The sequence below is a fragment of the Sapajus apella genome, unplaced genomic scaffold (genome assembly GCF_009761245.1).
Source record: "Sapajus apella isolate SASKATOON/1434 unplaced genomic scaffold, GSC_monkey_1.0 scaffold19, whole genome shotgun sequence".
Lineage (NCBI taxonomy): Eukaryota > Metazoa > Chordata > Mammalia > Primates > Cebidae > Sapajus > Sapajus apella.
Genome location: NW_022436959.1, coordinates 8,572,075 through 8,591,521, shown reverse-complemented (window position 1 = coordinate 8,591,521; position 19,447 = coordinate 8,572,075). Strand labels below are relative to the sequence as shown.

Sequence of the window (19,447 nt, the reverse complement as noted above, 5' to 3'; positions counted from 1 at the left end):
TGAGGAGCAAGCACTGTGCTGGGTGCTGGGGACAGACAGGATGAGGAACAAGCAGGTATTACCTTCAAGGAGTTCGCCAGGTTGTGATTTCTTATGTTGAAATTCAAATGCTTTAATAATTTGGAAACGTGAACACACATTCATAATTACAAAACCTCACGTAACTACAGACATGCCAGCTCCTGTATTCCAGTGTGTGCAAAGGGTGAAATCCTTTACGTGGGTATTTTACCTGCAGTGCTAAATGTTGCCCAGTATTCAGCAAAGCCACTGCCATCTTCTGGCCTCTTTATTCTAAACAACTCATTAAAGTCAAGCTAGTGGTGCAGACAGAGCCTTCTTAGTCCGAAGCACCAAATAGTTGTTTTGAAGAGGCTCTTGCTGACACTCTAGGGAGTGCCAGGGAGGATGAAGAAGAGGTACAGGAAAGAAATCCATGGAAGGAGAGAAAGGTTTCTTCTGGAATACTGGGTATCTCTCTTCTAAGTTTATCTTTTTTTTTTTTTTTGAGACAGAGTCTTGCTCTGTCACCCAGGCTGGAGTGCAGTGGTACAATCTCGGCTCACTGTCTGTGAGACAACAGTCATTAAGTTGGAAATGCAATTTTTAAAATAGATAAATCAGCCTGTTTAAAACTGGCATTTTGTGAATCGCAGGGTAGGTAGAGACTATAACTTTTCCCAAAAGTGGGAAGCATTGTTGACTTCAATTCCAGAAGCTGTGAGCAGGCTACTCTTACCTCTTTATACTGTTAGTGCTTGGAAGGTTCTGGACAGTCATCTGTACTTCTGAAAGATCCTTCTTTGCCACACTGGAGGCAGAAGTTATTTTGGAATTTTATTTCCCTCTCTGAGAGGATCATCAGCAGGAATAAGGGATGAAATACGATTCCATTTCTCCTGTCCACCAGCCTCTGGAAGCGGAGATAAAAGTAACATGAATTTTTTTAGAGCAATGAAACTCTTGAATTCTTCATGATTTATAGTTACAATACATGAATGCGCTTGATGGCCCTGAACTTAATGTACTTAATGATACTTTTAAAAGTTTAAAATGGTAATTTTACGTTATTTGTATTTTACCAAAATGAAAATAATTTTAAGAAATTAGAGTAGCCGTTCAGATATTTAGGGGGGTGCATGAGAGTGAGCATTTTATTTTACCCAATTGGTAAGGCCTCAGAAAGTTATACTAAAGTATAACTTCAGTCTACTAAAGTTTTCTTTCCCACATCTGCACACTGCCAGATGACTATCAGTTCACTCAGGCTAAGGTAAGGCTGATAGCTGTTAACTGTCACAGGGAGTAGCCACCAGTCAGTTGAGAGAAAGCTTTTAGCTAGCACCTCTCCTAACCCACAGATTTATATCATAATTATACCCCTGCCTCCGGGGCAGACACAACAGAAATGCAGTCATAGAATCGCAACAAGGGAAGAGACCTTTAAGGGTCATTTAGTTCAACGATCCTTTTCACCTTCTTCATGAGATTTCTCTCCTCTACTCTTTGAACACCTCCAGTAGTAAGCAACTCCATATTTTCCAAGACTACCTAGGCTAATTTTGAGCAGAAACCTGGTTTCTTAAAATTTCCAATTACTGTTTTCATTTCCATCCGTTGGCAAATGGAAACACGTTTGCATTGAAGAATCTATTCTTGTTCCCCTGAGGAAAGCCTAATTCTTTTCTGTGTGATTTTAGTATTAAGTGTACTTGATTTATTCTTATTCTTTTAAAAGTGTTAATTTTCCACCGAATGGAAAATATTATTAATCAAACACACCCTTCCTGGATGGAAGTAGACATTTTGCTGTATTTACTTCTTAATAGGAACACCCTGGAGATTAAAAGCCAGGACTCAATTCAGGTATTTGAACGATGTTCATTTTAGACACAATGGCAGGCCAGCAGGAAGACAATGTGAGAGTGGCCATTCATGTGAAATACAAAACCCCCGGCTGCCTTCTTCACCTCCCCAAAGACTCAGCCCTGCCATGAAGCCAGGCCTGAAACTGCAGCTGCATTGGGTGACAGGGAAGAGGAGATGCTCTGCACCGCAGCTCAAACCCCTGGCTGGATCACTGTGATTTGCTTTGTGAACTAGAGTGACAGGAAGGCCCACCACCTCTGAGAGAGTTGCTTTAAAACTAATTCTTTTGATTTCCCAAAAGATATATGTTTACTGTATACAATTTAGAAGAAAAACCATAGATATCCCAAGTTAACCATTTGGTGTATTATGCATCCTTTCATAATAAGTAAGTTTATTACTTACTATAAAAATCAATAGATGATTTAATTTTCATATAGTTATTCTATGTATATGTCATTCTTTACAGCCATAAAAAATAAGCATGATTGGTGGTAGTTGGAGTATTTTAAAAAAGCGGAAATATTTGGCAATTTTATTTGAAGGCGATCTGCCATGACAATGTAGTTCTCTTTGGCCTGGGGCACCCTGTATAGAAGCACAGCTTTGGATGATTCTTTGATGTGCTTGGGTTCAAGGCTCAAGTGTACATTGCTTACCACACACCAAACCATAGTCCTTTTCAGGATTTCTTCAAAGACATGCTAAGTGATCCATTGGACAGAAAAGTGCAGCTTAGTCTAATGACCTAGACTGCCTTTTGCAGACTTTTAAGTCTTTTCTTTCCTTTCTCTTAGATGGAGAGACAAATGTCAGTGAACTCCAGCATCATGGGGATGCAAGGTCCAAATCTCAGCAACCCCTGTGCTTCTCCCCAAGTCCAGCCAATGCATTCAGAAGCCAAAATGGTAAGTAGCAGTTCTAATTGCCCTTTCATTATTTTGTGACTTTTTCTTTGACATTTTCTGTGACTTTGATTCCAAAATCTTAGTTAAGCTAGGTAGAGAGCTCCGTCTTTGTTTTGGTGAATGAAAGGCAGTGCAGAGACTGCCTCTCTTTTTGAGAATGTTTGTTGCAGAGCCTTGGTGTAGATAATCATGTAACAAGCATTGGATTGGCATGCGATGTTAATGAAAGGGACATTTAGGAGTTTTGGTAGATCCATACAACTTGGGGTAGGATATGCCTAAGTATGTATATATTTGCTCAACATGTGAAATAATAAAAGTAATACAAAACTGTTCATTCTTCAAAGTAGTTACAGTTTCAATGCCACTCTTCCTGTCCCCGTATTCATTAAGACAGAAGTTTGATGCTTAAGCACACACTGGTATAAAAATGCTTTGTGTTTTCTGTTACGTTGTCAGATGTGACATCTATTTGAAAGGATGAGAGCCGTATTTTCTTGTAACCCTTACTGAAATGTATGATTTCAGGTGAAAATCTTCAGTGATTTTTAACATACGGCATATGTTTGTAGTAAGGCCGGTCTTTCCAGTCACAGATAGAGTTATATGCCTATATTCTACCAAATGTTAGCAAAAGCAATGCAATACATGTGTGTCTTTGCTATATAAAGTAAGCTTGGTGATTATATTTAATGGAGTCACTTGAAATAGGTCATTTAGTTTACATATGGTTTAATTTTCATACTGCAATTAATAAGATACCAAATGACTGCAAAATACACTGCAGCGAACGTTGTAGCATCGGATACGGGATAAGGACAGCTTTTGCTAGAAGTTGGAGGTTAATCTGGTCTCCTGACTGGCAGCATTAGAGAGTGTTATCTGATGGTTGGTGTGAGGATGTTGTTGACAGTTCTGAAAGTTAGCCATTAATTCCTGTGCAGGGTGGAGTCAGACCCAGTGACTTCCTTTTCAGTGTCAGCAAGAGTTTTCTCATGCCGGCTTTAGTCACTTTCTCTTGGAAACTTCATGCATTTGACTTGCAGCATCTTGACCCAAGGAATCAACTAAGCTCCCAGTGTTGGCTACCTTGGGCAAATAAAATCTGTGGTCAAGAGAGCTCTCTTTGCTGTGCCACAGTCCCTGTGATGTGCCAAATGGCACCAGTATCTGCAGCAAAGCTCGTTAAATCTTTTTGGAATCGGCAAATATTTTTTCAACTTGAGCCCTGCTGAGCCAAACCAAATACTTACTGGCAAAATAAAGTTCAAACTGGCATCTGTTTTGGAGACCAAAGTAATGCCATGTAGCTTTAAAAAAAAAAAAAAAAAAAAAAAAAATGAACTGTGAAGGTACTTAAGAAAAATATATATAAGTTCTTCATGTATATGAATAAGTGCTTAGGGTCTGTGTCTGAGATGTCGCTCCCTCAGATGGTTCACCTCGGAATCTTCTTATCTGCTTCAGGGTCTGTACCCTTTTGAGGAACCTTCCAGATAAATGTTAAGTAGATTCTAAAACACAATTCCAAACTGAATTTCTCTCTTAATTGATTTTCATTGGACCTTATGCCACCACTTGACTCAAAAATGTCCTTCTTCTCTTCTTGCTGACAAAGAAGGAAAATGCTTCCAAAGGTAGTATAGGTTTATACTTATTTGTATGAAATAAATTGTATGATTTGGCAAATGAATAGTGAATAATGTCAGCTGGAAACAAAGGGAACTGGTCTGCACTTATAAAAACAGTTTTACCCTACAAATGTTTGTTGGGTTAAATTTACTGAGTAAGCACACCATGAGGCTGATTCATGTTCTAAGAAAATGACTGTTTCCAGGTCCACAGCATCTGAGCTAATGAACTCTATCATAGGGTTAGGGCTTAGGGAGTATAGCTATTCTCTGCCGCAAACTCCCACTTCTACCCCTGTTATTGCCAATACATTAATCCAAAGGGAAAAATGGTAGCATGGGCTGCTCATGTTTGAAAGAATAGCATTGGGAAAGTGTTAAGTGAATTTGAATATGTCACTCAGTATCTCTGTTCTCATCATGCTTGCATTTTCACTGGAGAAATCAGTTATTGCCATATACTAGCCATACAGTATTTTCTATCAGCTTGGGGCTGCTCAGATGAAAAGCTTTTATGAAATACAAAGTAGTGAAGGGGAAAAAAAAACTTGCATGATTTTAATGTCAGCCAGAGCCTCCCCAGGTTTCTCTGAACTATGGGCTTTGTTGTTCTATGCCTAATTTTCTTCCTGTGTAAGACTGGAATGGATTCCAGATTTCAGCGAAGACTCTTGTTTCACTGTTTTCAAGGACTTTTCCAAAGGTCACACATGGACTATTGTGATGAATGCACTCTGCAGGGTGTGTTCTCAGAGCTCACAAGTAACCAGAGAGCTGCAAGGGAGGTGTTGCCCACACCAAAACACTGCAGACGTATTCTCCTGGGGACAGTGGTGTCAGAGTGTCCATTTCAAGCTCCCTATTGGTCCCAGACAAAAGCCATTATCCCGAATCTCAGTGAAACTTGGAGGTCTTGGAAGTGGACAAAAGTTTAACACAGGATTGCTTTAACTGCACAACTTTGTTAGAATTTTTCTGACTAGTGATTGCCCATTAGAATGCATCTGTTTTATTGACCCCAAATTAGTAATTTCTACTGTGAGAGCAAGCAAACAGAATACACTTAACAGGCTTTCCAGTGCATTAATCTAGGACCCTAGATGAAGAAGCACATGTGCAAACCTTTTGATTTAATGTATGTTAGTATCAGTGTACTGTAGCCACATCTGTCCAAGCTGTTCTTATCATAATTCTGGCTAATTATAATTTCATTTTATGGATTCATTTTCTGAAGAATTAAGTCAACAGACATGGCTTCACAATGCACGTATTGGATTTCGTTTGGGGGTCAGTGCAGACTCAGAGCTCTGAGAGCCTTCTGTCTTTCTAACCTCTCAAAATTATAGGCTCTTCCTTCCAGATTCCTGGGAACAATGTATATTTTAGATGAAAGCGGAGTCTACTAGAAAGAAATTCAGTGGGTAGATACCTGGTGGACATTTTTAACATTCAAAGGGGAAAAGAGGAAAGGAGGGGGTAGGGAAAATGCAAACCATACTGGGACACATTTCCAGTCTCCGCAGAATGCAGATGATTCTGTAGCGATGTGGTTATGACGTTCTCAGAGTGATGTAGATTTGTGTTCATTTCTATTTATGGGAATTACACCAATTCTATCTAGCTTTGAAAGAGGTTTTTGTTTTTATTTTATTTATTTATTTATTTATTTATTTATTTTATCATTATTTTTTTGAGACGGAGTTTCGCTCTTGTTACCCAGGCTGGAGTGCAAATGGCGCGATCTCGGCTCACCGCAACCTCCGCCTCCTGGGTTCAGGCAATTCTCCCGCCTCAGCCTCCTGAGTAGCTGGGATTACAGGCATGCGCCACCATGCCCAGCTGATTTTTTGTATTTTTAGTAGAGACGGGGTTTCACCATGTTGACCAGGAAGGTCTCGATCTCTTGACCTCGTGACCCACCTGCCTTGGCCTCCCAAAGTGCTGGGATTACAGGCGTGAGCCACTGCACCCGGCCCCTTTGTTTTTATTTTAAAGAAACCAGTAATGATTTGGAAGCTAAATAAGCAGTGGGGGTTGGGGGGGTGGAGACTTGTCCATACACCTGTCTTGTGTCTCATTATGAGGTGGCTACTACCGTATAGGACTGATTAAAATGAAGGAGGGCTCTGGCCACTCTGCCCAGATTTCACCTTAACTTTAGACAGAGTTAGTGAAAGCTAGGGAGTGTTGATACTAGGAATGACAGTAGGAAAAAGATATGTACAGCTGTGACCTGATTTTGTCCTCGGTACAGCCCCACAACAGAGATATTGCCCGTGTTTGTTTGTTTGTTTGATACAGGATCTCACTCTGTCACCCTGGCTGGACTGCAGTGGCATGATTATGGCTCACTGTAACCTCAAATTCCTAGGCTCAAGCAATCCTTCCACCTCAGCCTCCTGAATATCTAGGACTGCAAGTGTGCGCCTAGCTATTTTTTGTTGTTGTTGAGATAGGCTCTCACTGTGTGGGCAGACTAGTCTCAAATTCCTGGCCTCAGGAGATCCTCCTGCCCCAGTCTCTCAAAGTGTTGGGATTATAGGTGTGCGCTGCCATGCCTGGCCTATTGTCCCCACTTTACAGCTGAGGCAACTGAGGCTACGAAAGGTTAATAAAACTGGCCAAGTGACACTTCACTTAGCAAAGACTAAAGTTTCAGACTCCAAATACAAAACTTTTTGATCACAACATTGATCCTTTGGATAAAAATATCATATGGCTACCAGATGTCAGTAACCAGCAGATTAAATCAGATTCTCTTGCGTTAATTTATATTTACGTAAAAATGGGAGACAAGGATGGCGAGGATAGTTCAGATCTCCAGATAACCTGGAAAAGATGTAGAGTGGTTCATAGCCTTCCCCCTTGGTTTAAACAGGGCTCTGTAGCCTCACTTACTGGTGCAGCTTCACTGATCTTTATCCAAACATATTTTTGTCTTGACTCTTATGTTACATGTATGTCTCTCTCACTTGATTGATTGAATGCCCCTTGAAGATAATCTTTGCATTGTGCTAGATCCTTGTACTGAGAAACGCCCTATGAATGAGAAATGAATTTAATTGAGTTGAGTTGAGTTGAGTTGAAGTAAAATAATGGGAAGGAACCAGCCCTAGCAATGGTGATGAAGGTGGGAGGAAGTGGGATAAATCCAGATGAATTCTAAGCTAAGTAATCAGCATATCAAGAGTAGCTGACTTCATTTGATTTCTTTGAAAAAATACGTAAATCTGTCATATTTGTTTCCTGGAGAGAAAAGAAGTATGTCTGTTCCTTTGAAAACAGAAGTTGGAATGGCATTGCCCTCCTTGGAATAGAGAGCGATCAATACTAAATGCCATTTCTTCCATTGTATTGGCCTGGTCACACGGTATTTTGATCATTTATTGTCAGTACCTCATCTATAGTTAGGTTTGCGGGTTATTGAATGTAGTACATAAGTATATGTATTAATGAACCAATGAAAGAAGCTAAAAGGATGAGAAAGACGAGGCTTCTTAGAAATGGAGAGCAGTTAGAACCTTCTCCAATTTCCTCTTTTCACAAGTGAGGACCCTGGAGCCCACTGAAGATTTAGGGAGATCAAGCCATCTTTCAAACACAAAGCTGAGCCCTGAACTTGGGCCTTTACATTTCTACCCAGAATTGTGCTTTTTCTGTCAGCTGCACAGATACGTGACTAACGGCGCTTCTGTTGGCCCGTGGTTTCCTCCGCACAGCCTGGCAGACAAGAACTAGGGAGGTATGGTGAGCAATCCGTTGTTGCATATCCACTTTGTTTTGAATGTCAACCTGGGTGTGTTTGTGTTTGCCTTTCCCCTCCCTAATTATCGAGCTGGATAACTGTTTGCCTACAGTGCCCCTTGGCCACCCACTGTCCAACAGATAAATCACAGGGGAGCCTGGCTCCATATGGAGTTGCCTGGAAAGTTTATACACATGAAAAGACTGTCTCCAGGTAACATCTCTCTGGCACTCCTGAAAAATGCAGTTCTTCGATTTGCTATTTGCTTTAATCATCTCCAGCTTCACTTCCAAAAAGTCCAGAAATAAAAAGCAACGAATGAATAGGCTATCTGCTTCTCAGAAGCTTTGTGACCAGGAAGGAAGTGCTATTGACTTTAAAGAAGCTCTCATTAACTTTTGAATCATAGCAGCAGAAACGTGCCCCTGTAGCCTGTGATCAAAACATGATGAGGATGGACTGAGTGAGATGACCATGTTTTTCAGAATCCTCCTCCCTTACTGCTATGAAAACCACTGTCCACCATGCAGATGAATGGGAGTTACATAAGATTCCATGACAACAGCAGCAACAATATACACTCTCACTCGTATGTATGCTGTGTCTCACTTTACAAGTGTTTTGCCTTCTTAAAACACCCTGGTAGAAGGCAGTTACTGCCAGCCTGCCTCAAACACTTATGTATGTGGTAGGAGCTATGTTAAGCATCTTGCAATATATTTTCAATCCTTAGAACAATTTGATGAGGTAGATACTCTTCTTTTTTATTTATTTTTTGTTTTTCGAGCCATCCTGCTCTATCACCCAGACTAAAGTGCAATGGAGGAACCATGGCTTACTGCAGCCTCAAACTTGCAGACTCAAATAATCCTCCCACGTACTGGGTGGTGCAGCTAGTAGGTAAGACTTCAGGTGTACCACCACGCCCAGATAATTTTTTTTTTTTTTTTGAGATAAAGTCTCCCTACGTTGCTTAGGCTCATCTTGGAACTCCTGGGTTCAAGCAATCCTCCCACTTCAACCTCCCAAAGTGCTAGGATTATAGGCATGAGCCACCACACTTGGCCTAGACACTGTCCTTAATCTTATTTTATAAGTGAATAAACTGAGAGGTTGGGTACCTTGAAGAACACACAGCCGGTAAAGTATGGTCTGGGATGTGAACCCAAGCATTGGGCTCTTCGTTCTAGCCCTTAATTGTAATATTTAGCCAGCAGTAAGGATTGTTATTCTATGAGTTTACATTAGTAGAGCAGTTTACAAATTGCAAAGCGTGTCCATGTACATCGTATTGCTGGGGCGTCACAGCAACCCTGTAGGATCAACAGGGAAAATTAGTCTGCTCCTTTAACAGACACAGAGACGTTAAGTGACTTTTCCAGGATCATGCAGTGGCATAACCAGGACCTGAACCCAGGTCTTCTACGATATTTGTCCTGTTTCTATTGTATCATGCTATCCCTGGTGTTCCATGGTAATTTATTCTGAATAAAGGTGGGCCTTTATAAAAACAAAGCTCAGTGGTATAAAGTAAAATTAGGCTCAAATTAGTAGCTCAAGGCTAGCCACCTTTTTGCTTCTGCCTATTAAACTCTCTTGACCTCATCAACTAAATACTGGAGAGGAGTCTGCTCTATATTTCTGTCTGGCCGAGACAAGTGTTGAATTTGAGTTTAGCTATTGTTATTAAAGAACTAAAAGCAACAGCACTTTGAGATCAACACTTTGAGAGCTAACAAAGCCCCATCTCCTTTCTGCTGGCTGAAAGTATGACCTTTTATATGCCATTGCCACTTTGCCTGTTTAAACTGCAGAAAGTTTAATTTAGAGATATGTCATCTTAAAAATAAAATGTAAACGATTAGATTATGAGATCATTGATAAAGAGATGGGCTAGCAACCATCTATTTCTATTTCTGCAGAAAAGAATAAGTTCTTAAAGAGTTTGTATTCCATGAGATGACCAGAACTCCAAATAAGTGAGAATATACATTTGGTGATGTGTCTTGAAAATAAATAAGAATTGAGAGATGATTAATTTCCTGTAAATCACCAAATTCTAAAACAGGAAGGGAGTTCAGGGATTCTTTTGGCAAAATCCTTTCTTTAGAGAAAGAAAAGTCCCTGAAGCTTAAGTTAAAACTTGTCTAAGGTCACAACGCTAATGAATAGAAGAAGGAGAATTAGAACCCAGGTTCCCGGTTTTCAAGTGTGTTGAACTTCCCTCTGTATGTACCAGACAGGGTTTGATGGGGAAAGTTACTCCCTGGTTGCTGTGAGAGTGACCTTTCTAAGGGGATAGCTCATGAAGCATTTTCTGCAGTTTGGTTATTGAAGCGAAATACACGGGGAAGAAGAAGGCCAATCAGCTTTTCCCTTCTATGTCAACTGGGAATTGAAACTGACCATCAAATGGCCCAAAGGAATGGGTTCAGTTCACTGTGATTCTTCCAGAGACTTGGTGGTCTTGACTTGAGACCTCTAGGCTATTCTTATTTGCCAGCCAGGGTATGAATACATGCTGAGGAGTTCTTCCCTTGGCACCTAGTACAAATTGCCTTGGTTTTGCCTGCCACCAACCCACATCCCTATGTTTTCTCGCTGTTTTCTTTGGGCCTGCTTGGATCTGACTCGGGCTCTCAGAGCTCCAATCATGCTGGGTGTGGAGTGGTGACTGAGCCCACTGCTCACACAGGCACAGAGGGGTTTTGAAACGCCCCTTTCCATCCAATCTTTTCCCTGAGCCCTACCTTCTCCACCCTCACAACCGGCTGCTCATACACACACTCAGACGTTCTCCTAGGACTCATTGTCTTCCTGGTTTTATTTCTTTCTGTTTCTGCCAGTATCCACCCTGTTTTGGTAACCACGGCAACAGGTGAAATACAATCCCAATATTTGCTAGCTGCCTCTGTCACCCAGCCCAGCACGCGCATTGCTGGGTCTTGTTTTTATGTTTGTTTAATGTTCCTGAGTCTGAAGTCAGATGCATCTGTGCAAAAAGACTGCATATGGTTTGGGTCAGAACACCCTCTCTCAGACAAAGTTTACAGGCGCCTCTTTCTTGTGTATTTGTGGACGTGTGAGCACGCGTGTGTCCCTGCCTGCTTTGGAACACTGTGCAAATAAGCTCAGCTGTGTCAGAAAAGCCAGGAAAAAAAAGGAAATTTAACAGTCTTGTTACAGGGAAGTTCTGCTTTGCAGAGATATATTTTGGTCTTTTTCTTGGAATGTATGTAGCTTACACTTCCAAGATGTTTGCCAGCACAGCTAATAATGAAAGTTTGCTTTGCACTTTGGGATGATGGCTCTGTCTTGCTTTGGGTTTTTTTATGTGGGAAGCACAGAAGATCTGTCAGGAAATTTGTGCCTTGAGGGGGATGGAAGGTGGGAATTCACGTAGACAGAGGAGGCAAAGTTTTCCTAAAGGTTTAGGGTTTTTTTCTCTTAAAACCCAAGAATCCAATGTTGAAGTTTAAACTAACAAAGAATATGTTTTCCCTTTTGCTATCATTTTAAAATTGTCTTTTCATCGCTTGAGAAGCTGGATTGTACTTAACGATTGTTGTATTGCCATAGTATGAATTAGATGAATCGTTAGGTTGGCAGGATACTTAGGTCCCAGACGATAAAGGCATGCCTCAATTATTTGTATTTCAAAACTGTATACACAGTCCCCAGAATAGAAGTGTTCGAGGAGGACGACATTTTAATGCAACTATGGCCCTGTATTCCAGAGATTCAAAGTACAACCAGAGAGACAAGTCAGTAACCTTGATTTCAAAATCGAGCCACGATCTGAGGTGTAAGGAGCACACCTGGGTGAAATGTCAGAGCTAGTAAAGAGCTTCACATGCACCCTTTCCTGGAACTTCCTTCTCCTTTTTGGCACCTTGCATAGGAACATGCCACACCCATGTTTCCGTGGTATCTGAGCCTCAGTTTGGTCCAGCGTCCCTGCCAGCCCCTTCTCCTCCACTCATCTCTGCACACCATCATCTCGCTTGGGGAGCCCCTCTCGGGAGCCAGGCATTTTCCTGAGAGCTTCTTGCTGCCTCTGGCTGCCCTGCCTAGCCTTGCATACAATCCCTGTCTGCCGATGCAAACTCCACTGCTTTTGTCAAGACTCAGCTCAGATGCACCTTTCCTGTGAAGTCTTCTGCCTTCCCCAGGTGGGCAGGAGCCAGGCCTTGTTCTAGGACAGACTCCACTTGCACTGTGTTTGTCTCTTCCTCAGGGAGCTTTATTGTGTTGTCCTTGTCCATGGACCTGCTCGCCACTGCCCTGCAAGCTCCTTGAGAGCAGGGGCCAGTTTGATTTACCTCCATGTCCCCAGTTTGCCATCTCTCCGGCACTTGCTAGGTACCCAGTAAACGTTTGCTGATAGAATGAAGTAAGAAAAGTCTGTCAAACTAATTGAGATGGTGCTACTGTGATTTAATATGTCATCCCACAGGGTGGGTCACTTTTTTTTTTAAGTTCTAGGGAGAAGATAAGACAAATCATAATTTAATTCTACCATTTAATCATAATGGTAGAATTCAGGGATCTATGATAAGTAGATGGGAGAGAGACACTGAACAGATGTGAATTCTTCACAAAAATCCCCAAATCTCTGCATTAGTACTTGGGTGCTCTGTCAGCCACAGTCAAGTGCAGCTCTGCAGAGAAGCCCTGCATGAGGCCTCTTGGCCCCTGGTTTGGCACCATCTGAAGGTGTCGTGGCCTTATATCAAATGCTTTAACACTTTAGTACTGAAATACCCTTGCTGCAGGCCCAAGACTTCACTACTTAAACACACACACACACACACACACGTTGGCCAGGCACAGTGGCTCATGCCTGTAATCCCAGCACTTTGGGAGGCCAAGGTGGGCAGATCACGGGGTCAGGGGTTTGAGACCAGCCTGACCAACATGGTGAAACAGTCCCTACTGAAAATTTAAAAAATTAGCCAGGTGTGGTGGCATGCGCCTGTAATCCCAGCTACTCAGGAGGCTGAGGCAGGAAATCTCTTGAACCTGGGAAGTGTAGATTGCAGTGAGTTGAGATTGTGCCACTGCATTCCAGCCTGGTGACAGAGCAAGACTGTGTCACACACACACACACACACACACACACACACACACAGATTCCAGTGTAGCTTTGGTGGATTCCAGTACTGTAGATTCCAGTGTAGTTTTGGTGCTAACACGTAGGTGTAAACTAAACCTTTTGCCTTTAATACATACGGAAAAAGGAATGTGTTAAAATTTCCTTTGCCTTTTTTGCCTGTTCATATATGTAATAGATCAAAATTGAGTTCATACTATATACACAGTTTATACCATACTTTTAAAAATTGTATGAGTATTTTTTCCTATCAAATGTCTTTTGAAAACATTTCAATAATTGTGTATCTTATGGGCATCACTTAAAAATTGATAGAATAGAATAATAATTTATGTAAGTGCACAGAAATAGAATTCCCTTCTATTTCTGGATATTTGAATTTTCTCTACTAGAAATAGTTCTTTGATTATAAAATTAAAAAGACAAAGATCTTATTTCCTTAGGACAGATTTTCAGAATTAGGATTAACAGGTCAAAGGGAATAAACATAACCGTTCCAAATTTCTTAAAATGTATACTAAATTTTATTTATTTATATAATAGGATGTTCATGTTACAACGTTTTCAGAAATATTTAACATTATCATTTTAAGCAAGATCTTTGCCAATTTTTGTTTGCATTTCTTACATTATAGGTAATGTTGAACATTTTCTTAAATTTTTTTGGCCGCTTGATTTTATTCTCTGATAAATGTCTGTACTTTAAGGTAAAGGTAGATTTTCTTCCTTGTGGTCAGCACCAGAATCCATGGAACTACTGATAGAGCAGATTGTCCTTCCTCTACTGCATTTAAAAAATTCTTATTAATTAATCAGCTTCACCACCTTACTTTACTAATTATGCTTTTATTCTCCAAGATTAAATGCATAATTTAAAATAATAGTTTTTTTGTGGATTTTTTGTTTGTTTTGTATTACTTTTTTTTGCACACAAGCAGTGTTTGGAGGTTTGCTTTTATTCTAATCTTAAGCTTTCTGATTTTTATAGTTATATAACTTAGGTGATGCAAAAAAATATTGGCTTCTCTAGGAGTATGACTGTGGCTCTTCCACATTTTCTGTGTTTATCTAACCAAGCCTTTGATTATTTAAATATATGCCTAAGTATCTGAAATAAATCAGAGGTGTGTTTGTGTCATTCACAATGTTCTAAGGTAGGATTACGTGGTTCCTGCTCTTATCCAATTTAGGACAAATCAATCTCTGACCGTTTTAATTTCCTCAGTCACTAGGTAAGTATATGGATTTATGTTGGTTAAACTTTGTCATGATCATTGGATGGGTAAGTGTTGCTGACTCCATTCTCAAGCAAGAGTTTAAACAGAAAATATACGGAGTGTAACCATTACTAATGGAGTATTATTTAAAGTTGAATGAGTCTTCTCTTAACCAGGCTATAACCTCCTTACTAATGTCTAGGCTCCCTGACGGTGAGGGATCTGAATACCTGGCATGTCGTTGCTGGAAAATATCTATTTGTCAAATGAATAAATATGAATAACTAGTTATATAATAATATCAAACATGCACTGAGTGGTAACCATGGGCCATGTTACTGTGCGCGCTCTCTCTCTCTCTCTCTCTCTCTCTGTCTCTCTCTCTCTTGCTCTCTCTCTCTCTCTGTCTCTCTCTCTCTCAACTCCTTACCTCGTGATCCACCCACCTTGCTCTGTTATCCTGGATGGAGTGCGGTGGTACAATCATAGCTCACTGCAGCCTCAAACTCTTGGGCTCAAGTGATTCTCCCACCTCAGTCTCTTAAGTAGCTGGGACTATAGGCAGATGCCATCACATCCAGCTATTTTTTTATTTTTATTTTTTTTTTTGAGACAAAGTCTCACTCTGTCGCCCAGGCTGGAGTGCAATGGCACAATCTTGGCTCACTGCAACCTCTGCCTCCCAGGTTCAGGCAATTCTCCTGCCTCAGCCTCCTGAGTAGCTGGGATTACAGGCATGTGCCACCAGGCCCAGCTAATTTTTGTATTTTTAGTAGAGATGAGGTTTCACCATGTTGGTCAGGCTGGTCTCGAACTCCTTACCTCGTGATCCACCCACCTTGGCCTCCCAAAATGCTGGGATTACAGGCACGAACCACCGTGCCCAGCCTATTTTTAAATTTTTTGTAGAGACAGAGTCTTGCTATGTTGGCCAGTCTCGAACTCCTGGCCTCAAGTGATCCTCACATCTGGGCCTCCCAAAGCTCTGGGATTATAGGTATGAGCCCCCACACCTGGCCCTGAGTGCTTGCAGTGTGGTAAGGAATCAGCGAGGAGCGACACGCAAAGCACTTTGACCATGCGCTTACATGTATTATTCCCCACTTTCCTATGAGGTAGGTGTGCTCATTTTTGTCGACAAATGAACTGATGTACAGGGACAGCGCCCAGGATCATTTAGACAGCAAATGACCAACCAAGGATTTGAACCCAGCTCTGGTTTCAAAGCTCACATTCTTAGTAATCCTAGAGGACTAGCTGAACCTTCCAGGCTGTCTTTGCTTCGGTTACCTTAAAGCAACATGGTGACTGGATTTCAGGAGGTGTGGACACCAGGAAGCAGTGACAGCCAGCAAATATTTATTATCCGTGTCAAGTATGTACGTAGGCTCTTTCTCTCTCTTCTTTTTTTAAACAGTAGGCCCCTGATGTTCCTCAGTGGGTTTTCCCTGGCCATGTTATAAATCCCTAGATGTGCACGTAGCACGTTATTTCCCTGCACCCAGGGTGACTAGTGGGGAACACACTGCATTGTAATCCTGACATCAGATAGAGGGCCAGACTGACTATCCTGTTCCCACCCAGAGCTGTGAGCAAACGCAGTTCAAAACTATACCCCAGCGGAAGCTCCAATCAGTATAGGTAATGGAATTTGGGGGTTATTTTTTAATACTTGAAATCTTGAATATTAAATTGGAAAATACCAAGTCTCTGTATCATTAACAATAATGTTAATAATAACCACTAGCTTGTATTTTAAGAACTAGGGAATATTTTCATACCTTTCACATAGACAATAGGCTACCTTTTTAGGGAAACCACAGCTCTCAATTGGAATTAAGAATAAAATATTTGTTGTTTTTTTTTTCTTTTTAAGAAGCAAGATGAAGTATTGGTTGAAAACAAAAACAAAGAATCAGACCACCTGGCTTCAGATCTAGCTACACCTCCTGGTGCTTCACCCCTCTGTTCCTCATTTCCCCATTGACAAAATAGGGATAATTTTTAAAGATTAAATGAGGTAACAGAAAAATCATTTAGCACATAGTAATTTCTCTCTCTCTCTCTCTCTCTCTTTCTCTGTGTGTGTGTATATATACACACACACAGACACATAAATGTATATAAATATTTTTTAAACTCCTGTTTCAAAGGATACTTCTGTGTCTTTCCCTGGTTTAATTCATAGGCTTTAAAACATACTTGTTCAAGGTGCACAGTCTCAGGAAGGAGAAAACTGAGACTAAGAGAGATTAAGTAACTTACTTTTGATCATTCAGCAAAGATATGGTAAAAATCAGTTCTAGCATTCAACTCCTAGCTTTGATTAATAGACTGAGCCACCGTGTCCTTTGTAGAGACTTGGATAGAGAAACTCATGGGAGTTACACAGCTGTTACATTGAATTCACCAATTAATTAATTGAAATATGAAAAAGTAAAGATGACTTTTAAGATTTTTTTACAAACAGTTAAAAACTTATTTTAGAAAACAGAGCCGAGGGCAGTATATTTTCAAATTTTAAACACATGTTATTGTTTTATGGTTTGTTAGTTCACAAGCTTGTAAGTACAAAAACACTTTATAACATTAAACCTTTTAATGTTAAAATATTAGGACTAAAATTGCACAGAAGACGAAAGGCTCACCAAGAAATATATATTAAGTTCCATTGCCTAAAATAGATTTTTACTATGTCTGTGCAAATTACTTTGAATTATCCAAATATTTGGAGTACGTCTAGCCCTGAGACTTAATTATCTAGGTACCCTAAAATGACATGAATCGTGCCATGCCAACTTTTGGCATTTTTTTTTTCCTAAACACCTAGAATCATTTTTGGTTTGCATAAGAGTTTCCCTTATGCTTTGTAAGTGTACATGGAATAAATGCTAGCAGAGGAACAAGAACTCCCCAGGGCCCTGGATGGAGGTGGTTAGGTCTTCGGGACATGGTTCAGCAGGCTCTTTGCCAACATATCCCATGGAACAACCATACCCATGATAACAGAGTGTAAAAAACCTGATTATTTTCAAATCTGATGAATGAGTCCAGCTGTTCAGTAGACCAGTATGGGGTATGTGAGAACATGGGATCACAGCAAAAAGCATGTTTATCTCACTCCATCATTGCAGTGAACATTTATCTCCTGGGAATTTTCTTAAAGGGCAAGTCTGGACAAAGTCATGGCTTAATGACCAGAGAGTTGTTCTTGTGTTCCAGTGAAGCAGAAGACAGGGCCTGAGCTTGTGAGGAAAGATCAGCTAAAGAACTGTGTGTGCTCCTCAGACAAAGATAATTTGTCACATCACCACCATTTATCGCTTAGTTCCCAGCTCGCTGTTCCAAGAGGTCTGTTTTGTAGATTTCATATATATATATAAATCTCTAGCTGTCCACCGAGCACAGTTCATTCATTCATCCTTTTCCTCTAAAAATATTTATTGAGCACTTCTAAAATACCAGTATTACACTTCATTCTCAGAGATACAATGGTAAATAAGCTGTAACTCAAGACTCAAGAACTTATAGTCCAATAAAAAAATTGGCTAAATAAATAGAAAACTAAGTATGTGATAAGTATTATGATAAAGTAAAGTACCAGGTAAGCACCTAATCTACCTTCATACTGATGGCCAGGAGGTGTCTAGAGTGGTTCTTCAGCAAGACTTTTCAGATGAGTCAAGGTCCTGTGATTTCCAGTACCACGTGTGGCTGGGTAAATTTTAAATACATGAAGATAAAATAAAATTTAAAAATCAGTTATGAGTTCCACTATCCACATTTCAAGTACTCAATAGCTACATGAGGTCAGTGGCTACCATGTGAGGCCGAATAGATAAGGTGCATTTCCATCACCACAGAAATATCTATTCAATAGCGCTGGTCTCGGCAGATCTGAAAGGTGAGAGGGGAGGGGTTTTGGAGGTGGAATACACAGGATGAGCCGAAACCTGGAGCTGCTAGGAGAAAACAGCATTAAAATATTAGCTTAACAAGTGATTTTTAAAAATGTATGTATTTATTCAAGAAACATTTATTATTTGTACTATCAAGTTGTGGGTTTTGCAAGTTGCTTAAAACAGTCTCAGCCCCTAAAGAACTTACATATATGTGGGCAAGGTAGGGGTCATAAAATATTACCCAAAATGCATATTCGAGTTTAGAGGACAGACTGGTTAGTTCAAATGTGAAGCAGTGAGTGGGGAAAAGGAGAATTTGGAGGGAGGCTCAGGGCAGGCTTTGTTCTCCCTGAAGTTGTTTATGACCTGGGTCTTGAAGAGTGGTAAGGATTCAGACACAGCAGTGAAGTTAAATCCTTGACCTACGTTAAAAAAGAAACATTCAAGTTTCACAAAGTTCGTACAGCTTTAGGGTCCAGCAAGCAACTGGGAAGCTGAGGCTCTCCCCACTGGCATATTCATTAATGCCTTTCTACCAGGACTGCCCCTTATACAATAGAGACCTCATTCGGCCGTGCCAACTTACACGGAATAGTCTCCCTTCTAAATGGTGTTCCATGGATTAGTTTAGGGAAGGCTGAGCCAGATCTTGTTTGCATTAGGTGGCTGAAAAAAGGATTGGCGGAGGGGTTGTTAAGGATTATGCAAATCACTGGCTGATATGTAGGTTGGAAGCTGGAGACATGTGTGAAAGCAATCTTTATGCACCAAGAGGTGAGGGAGCTAGGAAACAGTTCTAGGTGAATTACGGGGTGGCTAACTTAGGCAGATCCAGTGAAATTGTCCATAAACAACTATGTAAATATGCGAATTTTGTTCTCCAAACTGTGTAATTTGGGACTTACGGAACTCATCCCTGGCCATTTATTTGCCGATTTCTTGGGAGCGGAATCTGTTCAATGACCACTTTCCCTTTCTGCTTGGTATTTTTCCACTGCTGGGAGTGTCTGCAAAGTGCAAGTGAGGCCTTGCTTATCACAAAAGCCACTTGGTCTTCCATTT

The 19,447-nt window shown here is 40.6% G+C and overlaps 1 protein-coding gene across 7 annotated transcripts in view; it reads left to right on the top strand.

Annotated features, from left to right (window-relative positions):
* Positions 1 to 19,447, top strand: part of CREB5 (cAMP responsive element binding protein 5) — a 420,024-nt gene that overhangs the window by 318,706 nt on the left and 81,871 nt on the right. For all 7 annotated transcript variants that reach the window (XR_004271511.1, XM_032286910.1, XM_032286908.1 and 4 more), the window contains one exon: positions 2,667 to 2,777. Coding sequence is in view for 6 of the 7 variants with exons in the window: in XM_032286910.1 (XP_032142801.1) it covers positions 2,667 to 2,777 (111 nt within the window). In the remaining variant the exon portion in view is untranslated. The remainder of the gene's footprint in view (positions 1 to 2,666; positions 2,778 to 19,447) is intronic.